General features: G+C 37.2%; 1 protein-coding gene across 2 annotated transcripts in view; it reads right to left on the minus strand.

Moving 5' to 3' along the window:
* The window catches only part of LOC145673082 (uncharacterized), a 91,760-nt gene extending 73,511 nt beyond the window's left edge, over positions 1-18,249 (minus strand). Inside the window, exon 1 of one of the 2 annotated variants that reach the window (XM_081742432.1) lies at positions 18,119-18,249. In XM_081742432.1, coding sequence (XP_081598558.1) covers positions 18,119-18,188 — 70 coding nt within the window. In that variant the 5' untranslated portion in view covers positions 18,189-18,249. Of the gene's footprint in view, positions 1-5,768; positions 6,165-18,118 lie in introns of those variants that run through there. The other variant, XM_081742436.1, reaches the window with a different exon arrangement.
* Positions 18,250-18,673: the final 424 nt, after the last annotated feature.

Genomic DNA, 18,673 nt, shown 5'->3' on the forward strand with positions numbered 1-18,673 from the left:
TATTTCCTGCTTAAGGCGACACCTGTCAGCATACAGTTAGTTGATCGAAATGAACTAGCCAAGTCCACGCCATAGTGGATTTGTCCGATGAACGGTGTATCTCATGCTTCAAGGTTTTTGTATTTTTGCGAGTGATCAGGTGCACGGAGATAGATTTGTGTGCCTGCAACTTCTCATAAAGTAAATGTATTGATATATTATTGCTATCACAGCATTTATTAGGTGTATATATATTATAATTTAGGCGTATAGTTGCCTTCGTGTTGTTACAAGCTGGTAGATAGCCATTCATAAGTTACAAGTCTTTCGGCTGGTATCGGACAAAAGGGAATCGGGTGTATCGGACACAACACTGGTAAGTAAACTTGACGATTTTAATCGTTTCTGGCCTTTTCAGGAAACCATGGGGAAAATACGTGGCAATTGGAATGAAGAAAATATGAAGTTGGCCATGGACAAAGTTATTTCCAAAGAAGCATGTGCGGCCAGTGCTAGATATGGTGTTCCTTAGAGTACATTAGAAAATCGTGTCGGAAGGGAAAGAGGTAACAGCTAAGCCTCGCTGCTCGGATAACAAAGGCACATCTAGTAGAACGTGACCAAGAAGAAATATATACAATCATGTAAAGGCTTTGTATAGTTAACTAACCTAATGCCACTAAGAATATCAGAATTTTTGAAACTAGTTTAGAAACTTGCTGAAAAACTAAACATTATAATCTGCGAGGAGTCTTTTGATGATTGGATACAGCGCAATATATGTAAAGACTTGGTACATGAACAATATGAGCATCTTGAAGGCAGCCTGTTTTATCATTGTGATTTATATCAGAATAAAAAATAACAACTCTTGATGAGACTAAGAATTTTAAGATCTATTTTTTACTCTTATTTTAGGCTGTATTTCAAAGCGTAATAAAACTATTTTGTGTGTAAGAACTCCTGTAAGTAAACAGCTAATATTTGTAATTTGTTCTGTTATTAAATTACTTCAAAAGACCAATTCTCTATAGTTTTATGTTTGTCCGATACCACCCTCCACTTTTTAAGAACGCTAATTTGTGTTCCTTTGATTTTTTACAAACATATATATTATTAGTTTTTAACTGTCCAATCACCTTTAACACGTTGTGTGTAAGATACCAAGGTATCATTTTGTGCACTAAGTAATTTGATATAGCTATTTTTCAGCCTGACACTAAAAAAAACTAAGGTGTCCCATACCAGACGACCTTCCCCTATTTAAGTTTGATAAAGTGCTGAATTTGTGCCATTAGATTGTTCATGGCAAAGAAATAAACATTATTGTTGTTATTACTGTTATTATTACAGTAATAGTAGTAGTATTATCAGCACAAGCACAAATAGTAGTATTTGTAAACCCTAATATCGTAGAAAATAAATTAAAAAAAAAACAATTGCAAAACTTCGATAAAGTACTATACCGCCGCCGCCGTACGATTCCGCCACGAATTGTGTTTGCACTGTTGAGTAACTAAATGTTTTGACTCAAACATCTACATTCCAAATCAAATGATAACCCCGTAGAGATGTTTCCGCATCAAAATAATCCCGAAAGGTCAATTAGTATGTTGCCAGTAGCTAAGATCAGTCAACCAAAGCAACACAAACAGAATGTGCAAAATGTCAAATTGCTTACGTCATTTGATGAATAATTTGAAAAGTTTACAAAAACGTGACTGTACTATCAAGTTTCTTTTAAAATGGTCGAGGTGTTAAGCGATTCCATACTAAATACAATGCTTCAATTATGTTCTGTAATTATTGAGGGATGAAAATAACTTTTGCTCCTCAGAATATAGCTGCAAATTGAACTTTAATGAGGCTCGGTGACAATCTTTCTTTAATTTTTAAATGGACCATGGTGACTCAGTGGTTGAGCGTTCCCCTCTGGTGGGTGGGGTCCCTGGTTCGATCACAGCTCGTGCCAAGTGGACTTTGTGGTGGATAAATACCGTGTGCGTGGGTCTTCTCGGGATTCTCTCGTTTCCTCCCACTTTCTTCCATTTCATTCATTTCTCATAATCACCGTCTTCTTTAGCCTATACAGCATAACCGTGGGACGTAAAACTGAAAGATTTCATATTTCTTTAATCTGTAATAATAATGATACCTAAAATTATGTGTATTCCGGTGTGTTTGTTATCAGTTTTTCGCACAGAAATAAGTGATCTAGAGCCACCAACTTCTGTACACATATAGGTCTTAACCAGATTTAATCGGGCACAAAGCTCTTTTCTCTATTTTCGGTTTTAGGATATTGGATTTCGGAGTTTTAAAATGTATATGAAAATTTAGGCATTTCTAGTAGTTTCTAATAACGCTTTCCCTATATACAACCCGTATTACGTCTTGATTGTGGGGGTTACATAACTACGGAGGATATAACCGTAAATGGACTTTCTCACATTATCGAGATTCTAAATTAAGATCCGGTAACGACGGATGCTTACAGTTGGTAATAATAATAAAATAATGAGTGTATCATCAGCTTTCCTCATAGAAAGGAGTCACTTCGAGTCACTAAATTATGTACACAGATTTAATCGCTTACAAAGCCATTTTCTTGATTTTCTAACCCTGGAAGATTTTCTGGATGGGTAGGTTAAAATATATCCACATTTTCGGCTGTTTTCTAAAAACGCCTGGTCTGTACGTAACCAACATTACGTTTTGGAGTTGTGGGCTTACATAACAGCAGAGAATAAACATCCGGGTAATGAAATGGTTGTGAAAACATTCTTCGTTTCCTTTTTGTCCAAGTTTTGAATTAAGACCTGATCAACGACGGATGCTTACAGCTGGTAGTAAACAAAATTGTTACGAGCAATGAGAGAGTATCCAGAAGAGTTTAGAAGTTCTTATCACACTACAAGCTTAAAATTGATACGACCGTAGATCTATGTATGTCTGTGTATTGAGAAGAACATTTTATCATATCGTTCTGGTGTTGTATCCTCAAAATGTGTGTCGAACAAATTAATTTAGTGTGATTCGTATTCTGTAACGGGATGATCATCATTATTATTACATGTACTCCCTTAATCAAAAAGATATTTAGCATTATCTGCTATTTTAAATAGGTTTTTAATTAAATGTTATAGCTCAATCAGTGTTGCCATCACATTGCACATTTCACCATTAGATGAACCTTTAAGCACAAGAATATAACTAGAAAGGCTTAAAAGCCACTGGAAATCCCGCCAGAGAATGAAATGAAAACTAAAAACTATAAATTTCTCCCAAGGAATGGACTCTGGTTTATTAAAATTTCCACTACATCATTCTATATAGTGTTAATTTAATTAGGAGTGAAGTAGAGTGAAAAGATCGAATGGCGTTAACTCGACAGTTAAGCTAGTCTCACATTTTTATTTTAAACAATTTTCTTTTAAAAATCTATATTTAATTACTAACTGTTGCAGTTAGCCTCGGACTTGCACATCAAACAGAATGACACTTTTTAAAAGTAGACTTCCTTCTGTGCTAACAGCATTAGAATCATAGCAAATATCACTAAGGTCACTCTTTCATTTAGTTGTATCAGGCGAGATTTTTAAGATGAACTGCTCAATTTGCCTGTATTATAAAGGCAACCAAGGAAATTCTGTCGCTTTTTGTAGAATTCTGTGTTCAATTGGCCCTCACACCGTGAGTTGAGTGCGAATGGAGATAAGGCGAAGGTTAGTTGTTGGTGTGGGTATATCCAACATACTACACCGTGAACTTGCGTAAGGACAGAGTGGAAATGGTAACTCCACAGAGCATCATAAGGGCTTGAGTTCAAACTGGGATCAGACGCCGCTGCAGCAGGGCAGAACATATGCAAAGCCTTTGGTGAGGGTGTCGAGAGTAGGTGGACAATGCAACAGTGGTCTAACAAGTTTAAGGATGGTGACGAAACACTCACAGATAAACCACGTCCCAGAAAATCAACACATGTACAAAATGAAGATCTTCAGGCAGCACTTGAGGCGAACAGTGACGAGACATGTGAGGAACTGAGACTACAATTCAGCGTGAGTGAAGAAACCATTCGGCAGCACCTCCATCAACTTGGGAAGCACAAGTTGGGTCGATGTGTCCCACATGATATGACTCCGGACCAGAAGGCAACGCAAGCAGACCCCTGTGTTTCTTTGCTGTCTCATCTGAGAAAGGAGCCATTTCTGGACAGGGTGTTGATATGTGATGATAAGTGGGTTCAATACGAAGGCCTACGGCACCGTCATCATTTGTTAGCATCTCATGAACCGGTTCCAAAACAGTCGAAACCAGCACTGCACCAGAAGAAGGTCCTCCTGTATGTTTAGTGGACTTGTCGCGGCATCGTACACCGGGAACTGCTACCAGTTGGTCAGAGCATCAATGCAACTGTGTACTGTCAGCAATTGAGCCATGTTCAAGAAAAACTCAAAACCCTGAAGCCAGCACCTCTCAATCGCAAAGGAATCCTCCTGTTACAGAACAACGCTAAACCCCGCGTGGCTAAGATGACCCGGAACACCATTCTACGCATTGGATGGGAAATACTATTGCATCCGCCATACTCCCCGGACATTGCACCGTCCGATTATCACCTGTTTTATTCCTTGAACAATCACCTTAGAGGACGCTAGTTCAAATCCCTAGTAGAGGTGCAAAATGCAGTTGATACATTCTTCGCTTCACGGCCCACCAAGTTCTACCGCAATGGAATCCATGGCCTTCCAGAAAGTTGGCAAAAGGTCGTCGATGCTAATGGGGACTGTTTTTGATCTTCCAGATACGTCTTAGATGACATATCGGTGTTCGGAGGAGGTGGGTGAAAAAGCGACAGAACTTTCTTGGTTACCTTTATAGTAACTGATTAATTTAGATTAATACCACAGGATAGTATTTGTATGGTTTCAATTCGCTCACAATTCCTTCGTCGAAAAGATAGCAGGCGGATCGGTAAGCAAGACTGTACATATGTCAGTTCACTACAAAGGAAACCTACTAGATTTCTTCCAAAATTGATTCATAATCCACCAGATTTTCTTATTAGCCACCAGACTGAAAATTTTCTCACCAAACAACCATTGAAACCTACAGATTTACTGGTAAAATTACTAAATTTTCAATACTTAGTTCAATATTTCAATGTGGCCAGCAGTGTTATGTCTTATGATTTACTAAGTGTGATTGCGGATTAGGATTTTGGTAGTCTGGATTATGGAGATGGTTCTGAGTTGTTTGTGATTTGGCTGTGTGCACCCTCGAGTGGTCATTTGTTTGATTTTGTTGTTATTGTTAAGTAAAGCTTATGTCTCCGTGACTGAGATCAAACCTAGAACCCCACGCTCCCGACCTCAGTAGGCGTGTTCAGTGAGCATTCTACCACTGAGCAAAACATGTCTTACAATCAGAAATAAAATTTACGGGTATACAGAAGGTGTAATTTTGTTGGGTCAGACGCTGACCCAGCTGTAGTGCTTTCTCATACTAGAAAATAGATACCTTCTTAAGCTTCCCAAATGATTTTCCCAAAATCGAGATCTAACTTAGCTTACTCATAAAATTAAGATTCATCGTCCCCTTTCATGCAAACTACCATATCCTCTGCTTCTTTTTCTAAATGACATTGGCTTTCAAGATGTAGGCCTAATTTACAAACAAAACAATCTAGAATTACTCGTTTTATAGTAATGCATTAATGTTAAGTTAAAAACAATGAAAATAATATATGAAAAATAAGAAAAATAAATATGTAATTAAAAGATTACCTTTCATGTATGATTTGTGGATGCGTGCTACGCTTTGGGAATCCATACTGCATTCTTCTAGTCAATCAAGACGGGAATATTTACTCTTTTAAGAATATATAAGTTTAATGATTGTTCTACGCACTAATCTGTTTAATTTTAAAGTTAAGTTTTGGTATATTTTTCATTACAATGGATGCAGATTTAGCAGTTCACTCATAGTGTTACAGCCAGACGAATAAAAGTGTATAATTTGTCCCTAATAGGTCATAATACACTAATACAAAAGCTGTAGTATTTACAAACTCCATAAATTGAACACATCGTGAGAAACATGAGAAACATAACATTTAACAATAGTCATAGTATATCTCCCTTAGTAGCACAAGTTTCACATTAGCTGACACAATACTGGACCTTAAAGCGATAGTTTGATATTTTCTTTGAAGAGCCAAATATTTGCTTTCTATAACTATCTAATCAATTTGCATACCTCGACCTTACGATTTGTTTCTTTAGAATATATCAAATGTATTAAGTAAATAAAAACAAGGGTATATCCGCTTTGTGATTTTCAAATAGAATATCAGTTATGCATATATAATATTATCGAGGGAATATCATCCAAACTGTTTACTGAAGCTTTTAAAATCACGAGATGATATGTCATGTGCTTCTCGCTTCAAAACAGACGGGAAAAGTTGCCGAAGGCAAACACAGTGAATAGTATCTAAAAGAAGAAGAATAAACTATGGTCCTGTTGGATCGCTATCTGTAACTATTACTATCTTAGCACGTGCAGTACAGATTTTTACACGTGACCCAATTCACTTATATAATTTCTTGAATGAAAGAGAAAACCGTGGGTACTGTGGATATAAAAATACAGAAATGCAAGTGATTTGGTATATGAGTGGGGTGGCTTGTCATATCCTGCCTGCTTAACTTACATGTTAGTAATATGTAATGAATTTTTACACCAGAATAATAATAATAACGTGTAATATATATCGGGTATCCTATAAGTCCTGTTTCAAAGAACATACGATAAATAACAATGGAGCAAACAAAATGAATAGGTTTTAAAAGTACTACCCGGTCAATAGAAATCATTTGTATAAAACATTCCTAAAAATGATGCATGGCAATTTATTTCAAATCACTTATTGTGTTTAAACAACCTTATTACCTACAGTCGAAGAAATATAAATTTTCAATCTCAAAATTTGTTTGGCAACAACGCATCCTCAGGGATAAAAGCTTCAGAAGAAACTGCAAGATAGGTGAAATATTGGTTGTGGTTTGTGTATTTGCCTTCCAGCTAAGCTATATACAACGAGCTGTGTGTGTATTTTATATCCCTCTGTGTCCCTAGCAGTGTTTGCGATTTTTTTGTTTTACATTTGATTTATCATATTGCTTTATCAAACTTCTTCAAGTGGTTATAAAGTATGTTAACACGAAGATTATATATTTAATTAACGAATGATAGGAAGTAATAAAGATAGTATTTTCTTGTATCATTGAAGAGGTGGACGGATGCTTTCGAGTTTCGTATTTTCACACTTCTATATACAATTCTTGTTGAAAACTTTGATTTGCTTTCCTCCAAATTTTCTGTCTTCCTTATTCACACAAGACGAATAATAATATTAACCATAGTTAGGTTATTGACCATTAGTTAATCAACCAAGATGTATGTTGTTACCTTTTCACTATGTCCTAGAAAAAACATACACTCAGAGAGAAAATCAATCCTTAGCAGGTTCCACTGCATTTTCCAGGGAGTCGATATTCCTCGGTCGTAAATAAATGACTACGGTTCTCGCTTTGGATGTGAGAGACACATCTTACAAGGTACATTTTCGAAGTGTTCCCTCGGGATTCGAGAAAAAATTGATTCAAATGCAAAGTTTTCCGCGGCCCAATGTTTATTGTACTAACTTTAGCGCCCCTTACTTGTAATCTGAATATTTGTGGACCTTCATATATATATATATATATATATATATATATATATATATATATATATATATATATATATATATATATCGGGTGTTGCAAAATAAGTGTTACAACTCTTGGGAGGTGACTCCTGCGACTGAGACAAGAAAAAAAGTTCTCTTGAACTTTCGGCTATCGGACATAGTTTCAGATCTACAAGGTGCCGAAAGCGTGGGAAAATGACTTTCGGACTCCAATAGTTCCGAAACTATCCAACGTAGAGACGGCGGGTAAAAAATTCACTGAAGAAGTCATACCTGCTGTATTAAATTTTGCATGTTTCACAATCCTACCATGCACGCGCAAGGGATTCCCCAAAGGAATGTAGGGAGTCCCGGATAATCTGCCAAATAAAAATTGGTCTAAATGGATATGAATTGATAGGGTTTCTACCAGGTAACAATAATTCGTTTGTATTAAATCGATATCTGGAACAAATACAAAATGGCGGACACCTTCATGCCCGTTGTGTGTGGTTGCATAATCGCCAGGTACGGGTGCTGGCCAACAGTGACGTTCTGAGTATTAAGTGTAACGAATTTGTACTCAAATGCTCTAGAAAGACATCTGGAGTGTCGGTAGAGAATAACAGATGAAGCAGGGTGATTTACATGTGTGGAAACACTTGAAAAAATGCCCAGAAATGGACTTATACTCAGTAAACTTGAGTTCAAAACGTCGGAAATGTAAGGATTAACGTCGAGAACATGAAAGCCATTTCAAATTTACCAATAATATTCTCTCTATTCGATGCAATATGATGTGCACGGTTGCATACCAATAAGGATGCAACAACTGAGGCCAAGTTGAAATTGTGCAAGAGGACTCACAAACAAACTGGAAAAACTAAATAAATGTCACTAGTGGGATCGCATGATCAATATTGAAATGTGGCCAATGTATGTGTTGATATCAACATGTAGCTGATGGACAAATATCAACATGTCACACCACTGCTGGGACACCGTCCTACGTGCGACGAAAAGTAGGAAAATAACTATTCGAGTCTTGAATCTGAGGCCTTGGGCTCCCAGTAGGATTGGAAACTGCGACCACGCGAGCAAAAGAAAGCGCTCTAGCCCTTAGGCTTCGAGGGAGCCTCAGTTTCTCTGTACTCATTTCTTTGAGGAGTACCCTCTTTATTTGGCAAGCGCTCTTGCACAGCCTCCCGACATGCTTGTGTGTTTCATTTTGTCACTGCTACTGCACAGTTGTAAACAATCAGAGCATTAAGATGTTTCTTTCTATTTCTCATGTCGTTTTATTTTCCAAATTGGTTCATTTTCGTCTGTGTCTTGGCATGTGCACTGTGTGTAAGATATGAATTTCTGGAGGTATTTTCCTATATTTCGAGTATGTCATATGTCCCAGAAAACGTGGGACATGATACAAGATTCTTTTTATTTTCACGCTCTATCAGAATTTGAAAAATGGATTAAGATATTTCTTTTCATATGTGTCAACTGTGGGACAATGTCCCAAACAAAGAAGGACATTGATACAATCTTGTTCTAGTTGCGTTCTACCAAAAAGTGCACCAGATGTAATAGCATAATGTACAACGTTATTTTCCTAGTTTTTGCACTTGGGACGGTGTCCCAGCAGAAGTGGGACATATTGACATTTGTTCATTAGCTACATGTTGATATCAACACACACATTGGTCATATTTTAATATTGATCATGCGACCTCACTAGTGACATTCATTTAGTTTATCCAGTTTCTTTGTGACTCCCCTTGCACAATTTCAAATTGTCCTCAGTTGTTGCATCCTTATTGGTATGCAACCGTGCACATCATATTGCATTGGATAGAGAGAATATTATTGGTAAATTTGCAATGGCTTTCATGTTCTTGACGTTAATCCTTACATTTCCGACGCTTTGAACTCAAGTTTACTGAGTATGAGTCCATTTCTGGGCATTTTCTCAAGTGTTTCCACACATGTAAATCACCCTGCTTCATCTGTTATTCTCTACCGACACTCCAGATGTCTTTCTAGAGCATTTGAGTACAAATTCGTTACACTTAATACTCAGAACGTCACTGTTGGCCAGCACCCGTACCTGGCGATTATGCAACCACACACAACGGGCATGAAGGTGTCCGCCATTTTGTATTTGTTCCAGATATCGACTTAATACAAACGAATTATTGTTACCTGGTAGAAACCCTATCAATTCATATCCGTTTAGACCAATTTTTATTTGGCAGATTATCCGGGACTCCCTACATTCCTTTGGGGAATCCCTTGCGCGTGCATAGTAGGATTGTGAAACATGCAAAATTTAATACAGCAAGTATGACTTCTTCAGTGAATTTTTTACCCGCCGTCTCTACGTTGGATAGTTTCGGAACTATTGGAGTCCGAAAGTCATTTTCCCACGCTTTCGGCACCTTGTAGATCTGAAACTATGTCCGATAGCCGAAAGTTCAAGAGAACTTTTTTTCTTGTCTCAGTCGCAGGAGTCACCTCCCAAGAGTTGTAACACTTATTTTGCAACACCCGATATATATATATATATATATATATATATATATATATATATATATATATATATATATATATATATATATATATATATATATATCCGGAATTCAATCATACACTACTATAACTCTCGGACACAAAATTGCTTTTAGTTTCATTAGATGTAACTGGACCTGAATGTGGGCATATACAAAACATATTGAATCAAGTACTGCTTCTCTGATACATGTTACCCACCTCGGCCACCATCTTGGATCCGCCATATTGGATTCAACTTTCGGTTTTTCAAATGGGATTAGGTGCAAGTGATACGTCAAATTCATGTACAATTTTCTCAGAAATTCATTGGTATAGTGAGTTTTGCCGTAGCTTGGTGACAGGTCATGCTTGGATCTCACTACAAAATATAGAGCTTTGTTTTTTATAGCATTTGAATAACGTGAACTAAATAGATAAACGTTATTCATTGGAATAAGATGGTCTGAAAGCTTTTAAATTTACTCTTAAAAGATCAACTCTATAAATAACAGACACATTTCATGATAGCAAGGAAGAAACAAGAAAAACAAAACACAAACGCACGCAACATCTACAAGGTAAACAAAGAAGTATTTTCAGAACAGTAATGCTGATTTACGTTGAGTTGTATTGATAAATCCTCTTTTTGTTTCTTTTGGGTGGCACAGTACTAAGTGGTAGAGCGCTTACCTCTGCTGGGTGGAATCTCTGGTTCGATCGCTGGCCAAGTAGACCCTAAATTTGTGATGGGCAGCATCGTGTCGGTGCGTTTCCTTACACCTTCTCATTCTACCAATTATTCCATTATGATTCACTTATCTAAATCATCTGTCCCCCTTAGCCTATATATATAAAATTGAAACTTCTAGAGTGGTAAATACGTCAGAAGTCTGGGCTGGCAACGGTTAGCGTTGTTGGTGGTAGTATGTTAAGGCAAAGCCCGTACTACCTAAGGAGGAGTGGCACGAAAGTGTGCAGTGAGTAGACGGTGATAGTGTAACATTGGAAACGTCTCTAGGCCATGGCCATTTCCAAGGCCATGTGATAGACCTAGAAACCAATTTATATTTGAGTTGGGATCCATGTACTGACCATACATCACTCAGCTAAAACCAATTTAATAAGCCTAGAAATCCCAGTGACAAACGCGTAGGGATCAATGTGTTGCCACACATCACTTAAATAAAACCATTTTCGTAAGTGTAGAAATACCAGTAATAACCGCGTTGGGGTTCGATGTTGTGACCATACATTACTTAAGTAAAAGCCGCCTGTTATACCTAGAAATCCCAGTAACAATCGCGTTCGAACACACGTGCTGACCACGTATCGCTTAAGTATAAATGTTTGGTAGGGCCAGATATCCATTAACAATGTGCTCATAAGACATTACTCAACTAAAAGCCGTCTGGTAGGCTTAGAAATCCATTAACAACTACGTTGTTGTCAATTTCCTGATCACACATCACTCAACTAATATCATTCTGCTAGCTCTAGAAACTCAGTAACAACCGCGTTTGGGTTAATGTGGGGACCGCACAAAACTCAACTAAATGCAATCTGGTTGGCCTAGAAATCCAGTAAAAATCGCGTTGGGGTTGATATGCACAACACACATCACTCAGCTGAAAGTCTTTTGGTAGAACACAGTTCGGGTCTGTAATGTCAGAGAATTTTATTATTATTATTATTATTATTATTATTATTATTATTATTATTATTATTATTATTATTAGTAGTAGTAGTAGTAGTAGTAGTAGTAGTAGTAGTAGTAGTAGTAGAAGTAGTAGTAGTAGTAGTAGTAGTAGTAGTAGTAGTAGTAGTAGTATTAGGAGTAAATGAAGTATAATGACCTCCCCACACGGAGTCGAATCTAGGAGCATTCCCATATAAAGCATAGGGTCGAAATTACCACAGACACACGCATTTTCGTGTCGATTTCAATAGCAATATTGATCACTGACATTAGGAAACTTCGATAATACTCGAAATGTCGATAATACCCGAAACTTCGATAATACTCGAACTTTCGATAATACCAGAAACTCCGATAATACTCGAAATCTCGATAATACCCGAAACTTCGATAATACTCAAAATGTCGATAATACCCGAAACTTCGATAATTTCAAATAGGCATACTCGAACGGTTTCGAGTAACCGATGACAACTCGATAAATTTTCACTCCCGAAGTTCGATAGGTCCTCAGCCTTATCGAACATCCCTAATTAGAGATTCTACTACAATACAGCTGTCCGCTAAAGCAAATAGGCTTTGGCCGTGAGATAGGTTAAACAAATGATAGGGAGTTAGGTGTAAGTTCTTATTTTAGATGTTGATCCTACGCCTATAACAGAGGCTACTTGGGTCACTATTGATTGATTAGAATGGAAGTATTTAAGCTTCCTAAGGGTTTATGGCGGAGGTGAGTGACGCCCGTATAGACTCGAAGAATTGGTTCCGTCCTAGTGGTGGAGGAACATTTAAATCTGAATCCAAATGTGTTTGGGTTCGATCCCTTGTATATGTAATTTTAGCATATTTAGGTGCTGTAAATGATTTTCTCACTGCAACTTTCATTCAAGAAAGTGTTAGATTGAGTAATTAACCAAATTCATTTTTTCTTTGAGTGTAAGGAAATTTAGTCAGAGCCATGGAGTAAAGGCTGACAACCTATCCTATATATATATATATATATATATATATATATATATATATATATATATATATATATATATATATATATATATATATATATATATACTAGCAGCGTTCACCCCGCTTCGCTGCGGTCACCCCGGAACGCAATAAACTTTGTTACTTAGATAATTTTTACTTTTTCGCTTTCAAATTGCAAGCGCCTGTCATTTATGTTAACCCGCCGAGTCACGTGGTCATGCGGGTTGCATATACATACGTTTATTTTTACCTATGATGAACTATGGAGACTTGAATGGTCCATTATCTCAAGACACTGGTAATTAAAAATTAAAGTGATATGATAAAAACCATCTAGGGTCCAAATCCTAACAACCCCCCAAAAATGAAAGAAATCGGTTCAGCCGTATTAGCGTGATGAGTTCACAAAGGATTTGTACGTTCTCTTTTATATATATAGATATATTTGGTCTAGGAATTAATTCGTGCGGTTGGTACGCACACATTGAAGCTGTAGTACAAACACAAAATACATAAATACCTTAAGAAAAATATTGTCCATCGCTAGCCACCACTTTCGCCCATCTGTCAGGCAATGTACGGATTCCGTGGCGAAAGAAGTCCTCATCCTTGGAAGCGATCCAGTCAGAGACCCATGTTTCGATATCTTCTGAAGAAGTAAACCGCTGTCCAATCAAATCGTTGTTCATGCAATCGAACAAGTAGTAGTCCGAAGGAGCAACGTCTGGTGAATACGGCGGGTGGGGTAAAACTTCCCATCCGACATTTTCTAAATAGGTTTTGACCGGTTTTGCGACATGTGGGCGAGCATTATCATGTTGAACAATAATTTTATCATGTCTGTTCTCCCATTCTGGTCGTGTTCTGGCCAGAGCTTGCTTCAAACGCATTAATTGTCGTCGATAACGTTCTCCATTCATAGTTTCACCCGGTTGCAGCAGCTCATAGTACACCACACCTTTCATATCCCACCATATGCACAGCATAACCTTTGCACAGTGAATATCTCGTTTTGGTTGTGATGGACCTGGTTCACCTGGTTTCACCCAGGCCTTTTTTCGTTTAGGGTTCTCGTAATGGATCCACTTCTCATCACCCGTAATAATTCGATGCAGAAACCCCTTTCTGCTCTGTCGTTGAAGCAGCAATTCGCAAATGGTTTTTCGTCTTTCAACGTCTCTGTCTTTCAATTCATGTGGAACCCAATGTGACATCTTTTGAATCATTCCCATGGCTTTCAAGCGTTTGGAGACTGTTGTTTGATCAACGCCTAATGCTGCTGTAAGTTGTTCCTGCGTTTGACACGAATCCTGCTCGAGCAATGCTGTCAATTCTTCGTCTTGAAATTTTTTTGGCTGTCCAGCTCGCTCTTGGTCTGCCAAGCCGAAATCACCACTTCTAAACCGTGCAAACCACTTCTGACACGTTCGCTCAGCTAGAGCATGGTCACCATACACTTCCACCAAAATACGATGACTTTCAGTCGCACTTTTCTGCATGTTAAAGTAATGCAGCAGGACACCCCGCAAAAACACTTTATCAGGCACAAATTGCGCCATGTTCACTTAACTACAAACTGGTGTTGTTGACGCTTTAATCCACTGCCCTATACTACGAACGATACGCGATGACAGGGGTTTGCAACACATGTGTGGATACACGGAACTGTGGGACGCTCCGTTCGTTGCGCCATCTCTTGTCCACCCGCACGAATTAATTCCTAGACCAAATATATATATATAAGAGGGGCCGCGGTGGCTCAGTGGTAGAGCGTTCACCTCTGGTGCTTGGGGTTCCGGGTTCGATCCCAGCCCCCGCCAAGTGAAATTTGTGGTGAAGGGTGGGTTTCCTCGGGGTTCTCCCGTTTCCTCCCACTTTCTTCATTCCACCATTTCATTCATTAATCATCATCACCGTCTCCTTTAGCCACCTAACCGGCATAAACGTTAGATTTCATTTCATTTCATACATTTAAATTAGATAGGTTCCTTTTGTGGACTTAACTTGGAGTCCCAGAGACAGGGTAAGGCCAGACAGTGACCTGTGAGTCAAGGTCCAGTCTTTAAAAAGGCAAGGAGTACGGTCCAGAAGTAATTGAACACTGTAACCCGTATTTTCCACTGGTCCCTACTAAAATAGAGAGAATTTTGATGATTAATGAATTAGGATATTTAGAAGGTTAGATCGAATTCTTCCTTTCTCCATTGGTTATTGGGGAAGGGTAAGTAGGAAGCTTGAGTGCATATAGGGGCGGAGTGGCGTCCTGAGTTAAAGTTATTCCCTTACCTATTAATTAGAGTATTTATTTTGTAAATAAACTATCAATCTCCAATTTGATTTCTCGATTCTTTCATTTAATATTCTTGATATAAGAAGAAAAAAAAACCTAGACGTAACGAGCAGGTACTTATGAGGGGACATATAAAGGAAGATATATAAATATTATAGAACCGATAGTTGTTATCACGAATTGTACGTAAATAATATTCAAACTTGGAAGAAAAATTAAGATAGAGCAAAAGCGAATAAAATAAATATTTTTTTTCTTCCAAGAGAAAAGTAAAAAATCAAGGTTTAGATTTTAAAAGTTCGAATTTTTCTTGCGTCCCTAATTGCCCAATTGTAACAATCTGTACTTGCTTTTGTTCAGTAAGAATTGATGCTCGAGTGGCGTAAGTTGATTTGCGTTCGTACGTATAAGTACGGATTTATAAACATAAATTTCGAAAATTTTTAGTTTTTCTATCTACCCAAAAAATAAGAAAACTTTAATTTTCGTAGTTGGCAACACTGATCGAGGGGTGCTCCAATTGGTCTCAACAATTAGGTATCCATACGAGGTGTGTACCTGACAATCCCTAAGTAGATTTCTCTAAAACGAAGAAAGCTATAGGGAAAAAAGAAAAAAGTGGAAATTAGAAAATATTCGATTTTTTAATTTGAGAGGGAAATTCGACACTGAGGAAAAAGAATTACCTTCAGGAAATTACCTTCATCCCGATATCTTAATTAATAATCACACAGCAGAGGATTAAGTAAGTGGCAACCCCATATGTACCGTTTTAATATTAGTTTAAATCAGGGATGCAAATAACCATTCGCCCACTCGCGCGGGGTGAGTGGTTCATTTGTGCTGGCGAGTATTTAATATCATACCGAAGGTAAGTAAATGATTTCTATTGTGGGATGTAGGGTAGTAGCTTTTTTCTTAGGTTAGTAAAATTTCGTTGCTTATTTGCATTCTTGGTTTAAATTGTGGAATTATAGCCTGTTTCGTGTAGAGTTTAACATTTTCACTTCTGAACTTGCATTCCTATCGAAATTCCAGCTTGTTGTCAGTTTAGTACATTTTTAAAACACATATATCAGATAGTAAGAAACAGGCATGCAAAATCCATGACAAATATATCTTTAAACAGTGGCGTAACTGAGGGGCACGCAGGGGCTTGCAGTGCGGGGAAGCTCGCAGGGTTTGGGGGCCCACTGCGAATCAAATTCCAAGAACTATAGGCTACAAAAAGTGAGCTGAATACGGAATATCCATTTCCCTGAACAACATTATTTACTTGAGAAAAGAAAAATATTCATCTATTCTAGCAACATCAGTTTAAAAAGATATCTTATCACTCGAAGGTTAAGGGAAAATAATTTTTGCGTTTTTCGGTGAGTATTAATTTTAACTGAAGTTTTATTATATTTCATGGATTTATGCATTGTCTTCTACAGGGACATAATATAGTAGGAAGTTAATGGGCATGGGAAGGGGGAGCCAAAAATAATCCTGCGGGGGGGGGGGGTGCGACATTTTTGCGTCACGCTACTGTCTTTAAACATTCTATTTTAAGAGGAATACGACATTTATTGATATTGTTGAGTGGAATTGCTACAATATTACTTCAAACAAATGTTCTTTCACTTACACGAACGACCTCCCCCCCCAGAAAAAATGTAAAAAAAGATGCAAAACGATTATTATTGTTATCATTGGGTGAAACTGCTACCATGTATCGCTATTTTTTCTACATCCATTTACATTTCTTTATGTATTACTATAGGATAAAAACTAAAACAAACAATCTTAGCACAGAACATTCATCCATGTTTGTCAGCGAAGTGCCGAAATCAATAAAAACACTTTCAGCAAACAAGATCTTCATAATGTTTTCTTTTAGATCCAAACCCGAGTAAGATCTCCACAAACAGAGAACCGACCATCACCCGTGGTGTTCAGAGACTCATTCATAGTGCGCAAGCTAGACTTGGACTTAGTCCGTTTGCATTGAAATTGTAGGCTACCGATTGAAAATGTTACGATAAATTAAAAAGGAAAGATAAGTATTTTGCTACATTGAAATAAGCCCTTAGAGTAGATAATATTACTGAAGAAGTTGCATTTCCTGGAAGCAATAGAATATTATCATTCAAATATAGCAATCCTACAATTACAATTTCGATAGTCTCTTCGGTACCTACTTACGCACATGTTATGTAATATTTGATTATTTTATTATTTCTTTTCTTTTCTTAAATGATAATATTTCAACTTTTGATACAGCTTCCTTTTGACATGTGCAAGAATCCTGTTGCATACATGCGGGTTCGAATCGAGTTCAGGCTTTAAAATGTATAGTTTGGCTTAAAAGGGCCTATGCAATTCTCACTATTATACAAAACACACACACACACACACATACACATACTGAGAGAGAGAGAGAGAGAGAGAGAGAGGGAGAGAAAGAGAAAATTATAGCCACTTTTTTTTGCCTTCTGCGCATAATAAATTAGCTGGATTTCTTCCCACTTGAATCTTGGACGACACTTCTCGAGAAGGGAATTTTGCACTGCGAGAGCAAAACACTTTACTAAAGAGCAAAATTCAAGTTTTTTTTCTTTGTCCTTTTTTTCAAACCAAGGTCAACCTTAACCTGTCTGTTACGTAATTCGCAAAAGCTCTCTCGCCCTATTTTTTTTAAAAAAGATATTTATTCATATTTTATAGAACTTCTTGCACAACAATAGCACAGCATGAAGCAAACAAACAAGTAATACGTATCTAATTCCGTGATTTGGCGGTCAAGTTCACGACCAAGAACTTAAACAGTACTGATAACAGAAAAAAAAAGTTTATCAATTAAAAAAAAAAAAAACAATGTCATGCACTTATTTTGCATACATACCAGTGTATGGATAAATTTCTGATGATACTTCACTCCATGTGTACGGAACCATATGTCTCTCACACTCCATTGTCTTTTTTTTTCTTAACTCCACACTTAAAATAACTACAATTTACTGTACTCATGGATGCTCCTTTACATTCTGAAGTTTGGTGAAATCAAACGCTACAATATATGCATACTAAGTTGGTGATTTGCACAATAGAGGGCAGTGAAACTAGTCAAAAACACAAGCTAGATACTTACTTGTTTTCACTTTTGACCAAAATATATCTATGCTGCTTTTAATTGTATATTAATAAGTCAGTATCGGCTCTTGAGGGAAGTAACATTCGTAAAAAATTAAATTTTATCGTGCAAGCTAAGAGAAGACGACGTACCTAATGTGGCAATTGTCTTGTATACAAACAATTAACACATATTTCAGTTTTCTTTCCTTAGTTTATAACAATAAAATTTTATACGATATGTGGCTTCCCTCAACATCCGCCACTAAACAAGATCGAATCCTACTCAACTTGATTTTTTTGGGAGTTTTTCATAATCTCATTATCA

The sequence above is a fragment of the Thermobia domestica genome, chromosome 16, assembly GCF_964235325.1.
Source record: "Thermobia domestica chromosome 16, izTheDome1.hap1.1, whole genome shotgun sequence".
Taxonomy (NCBI): Eukaryota; Metazoa; Arthropoda; class Insecta; order Zygentoma; family Lepismatidae; genus Thermobia; species Thermobia domestica.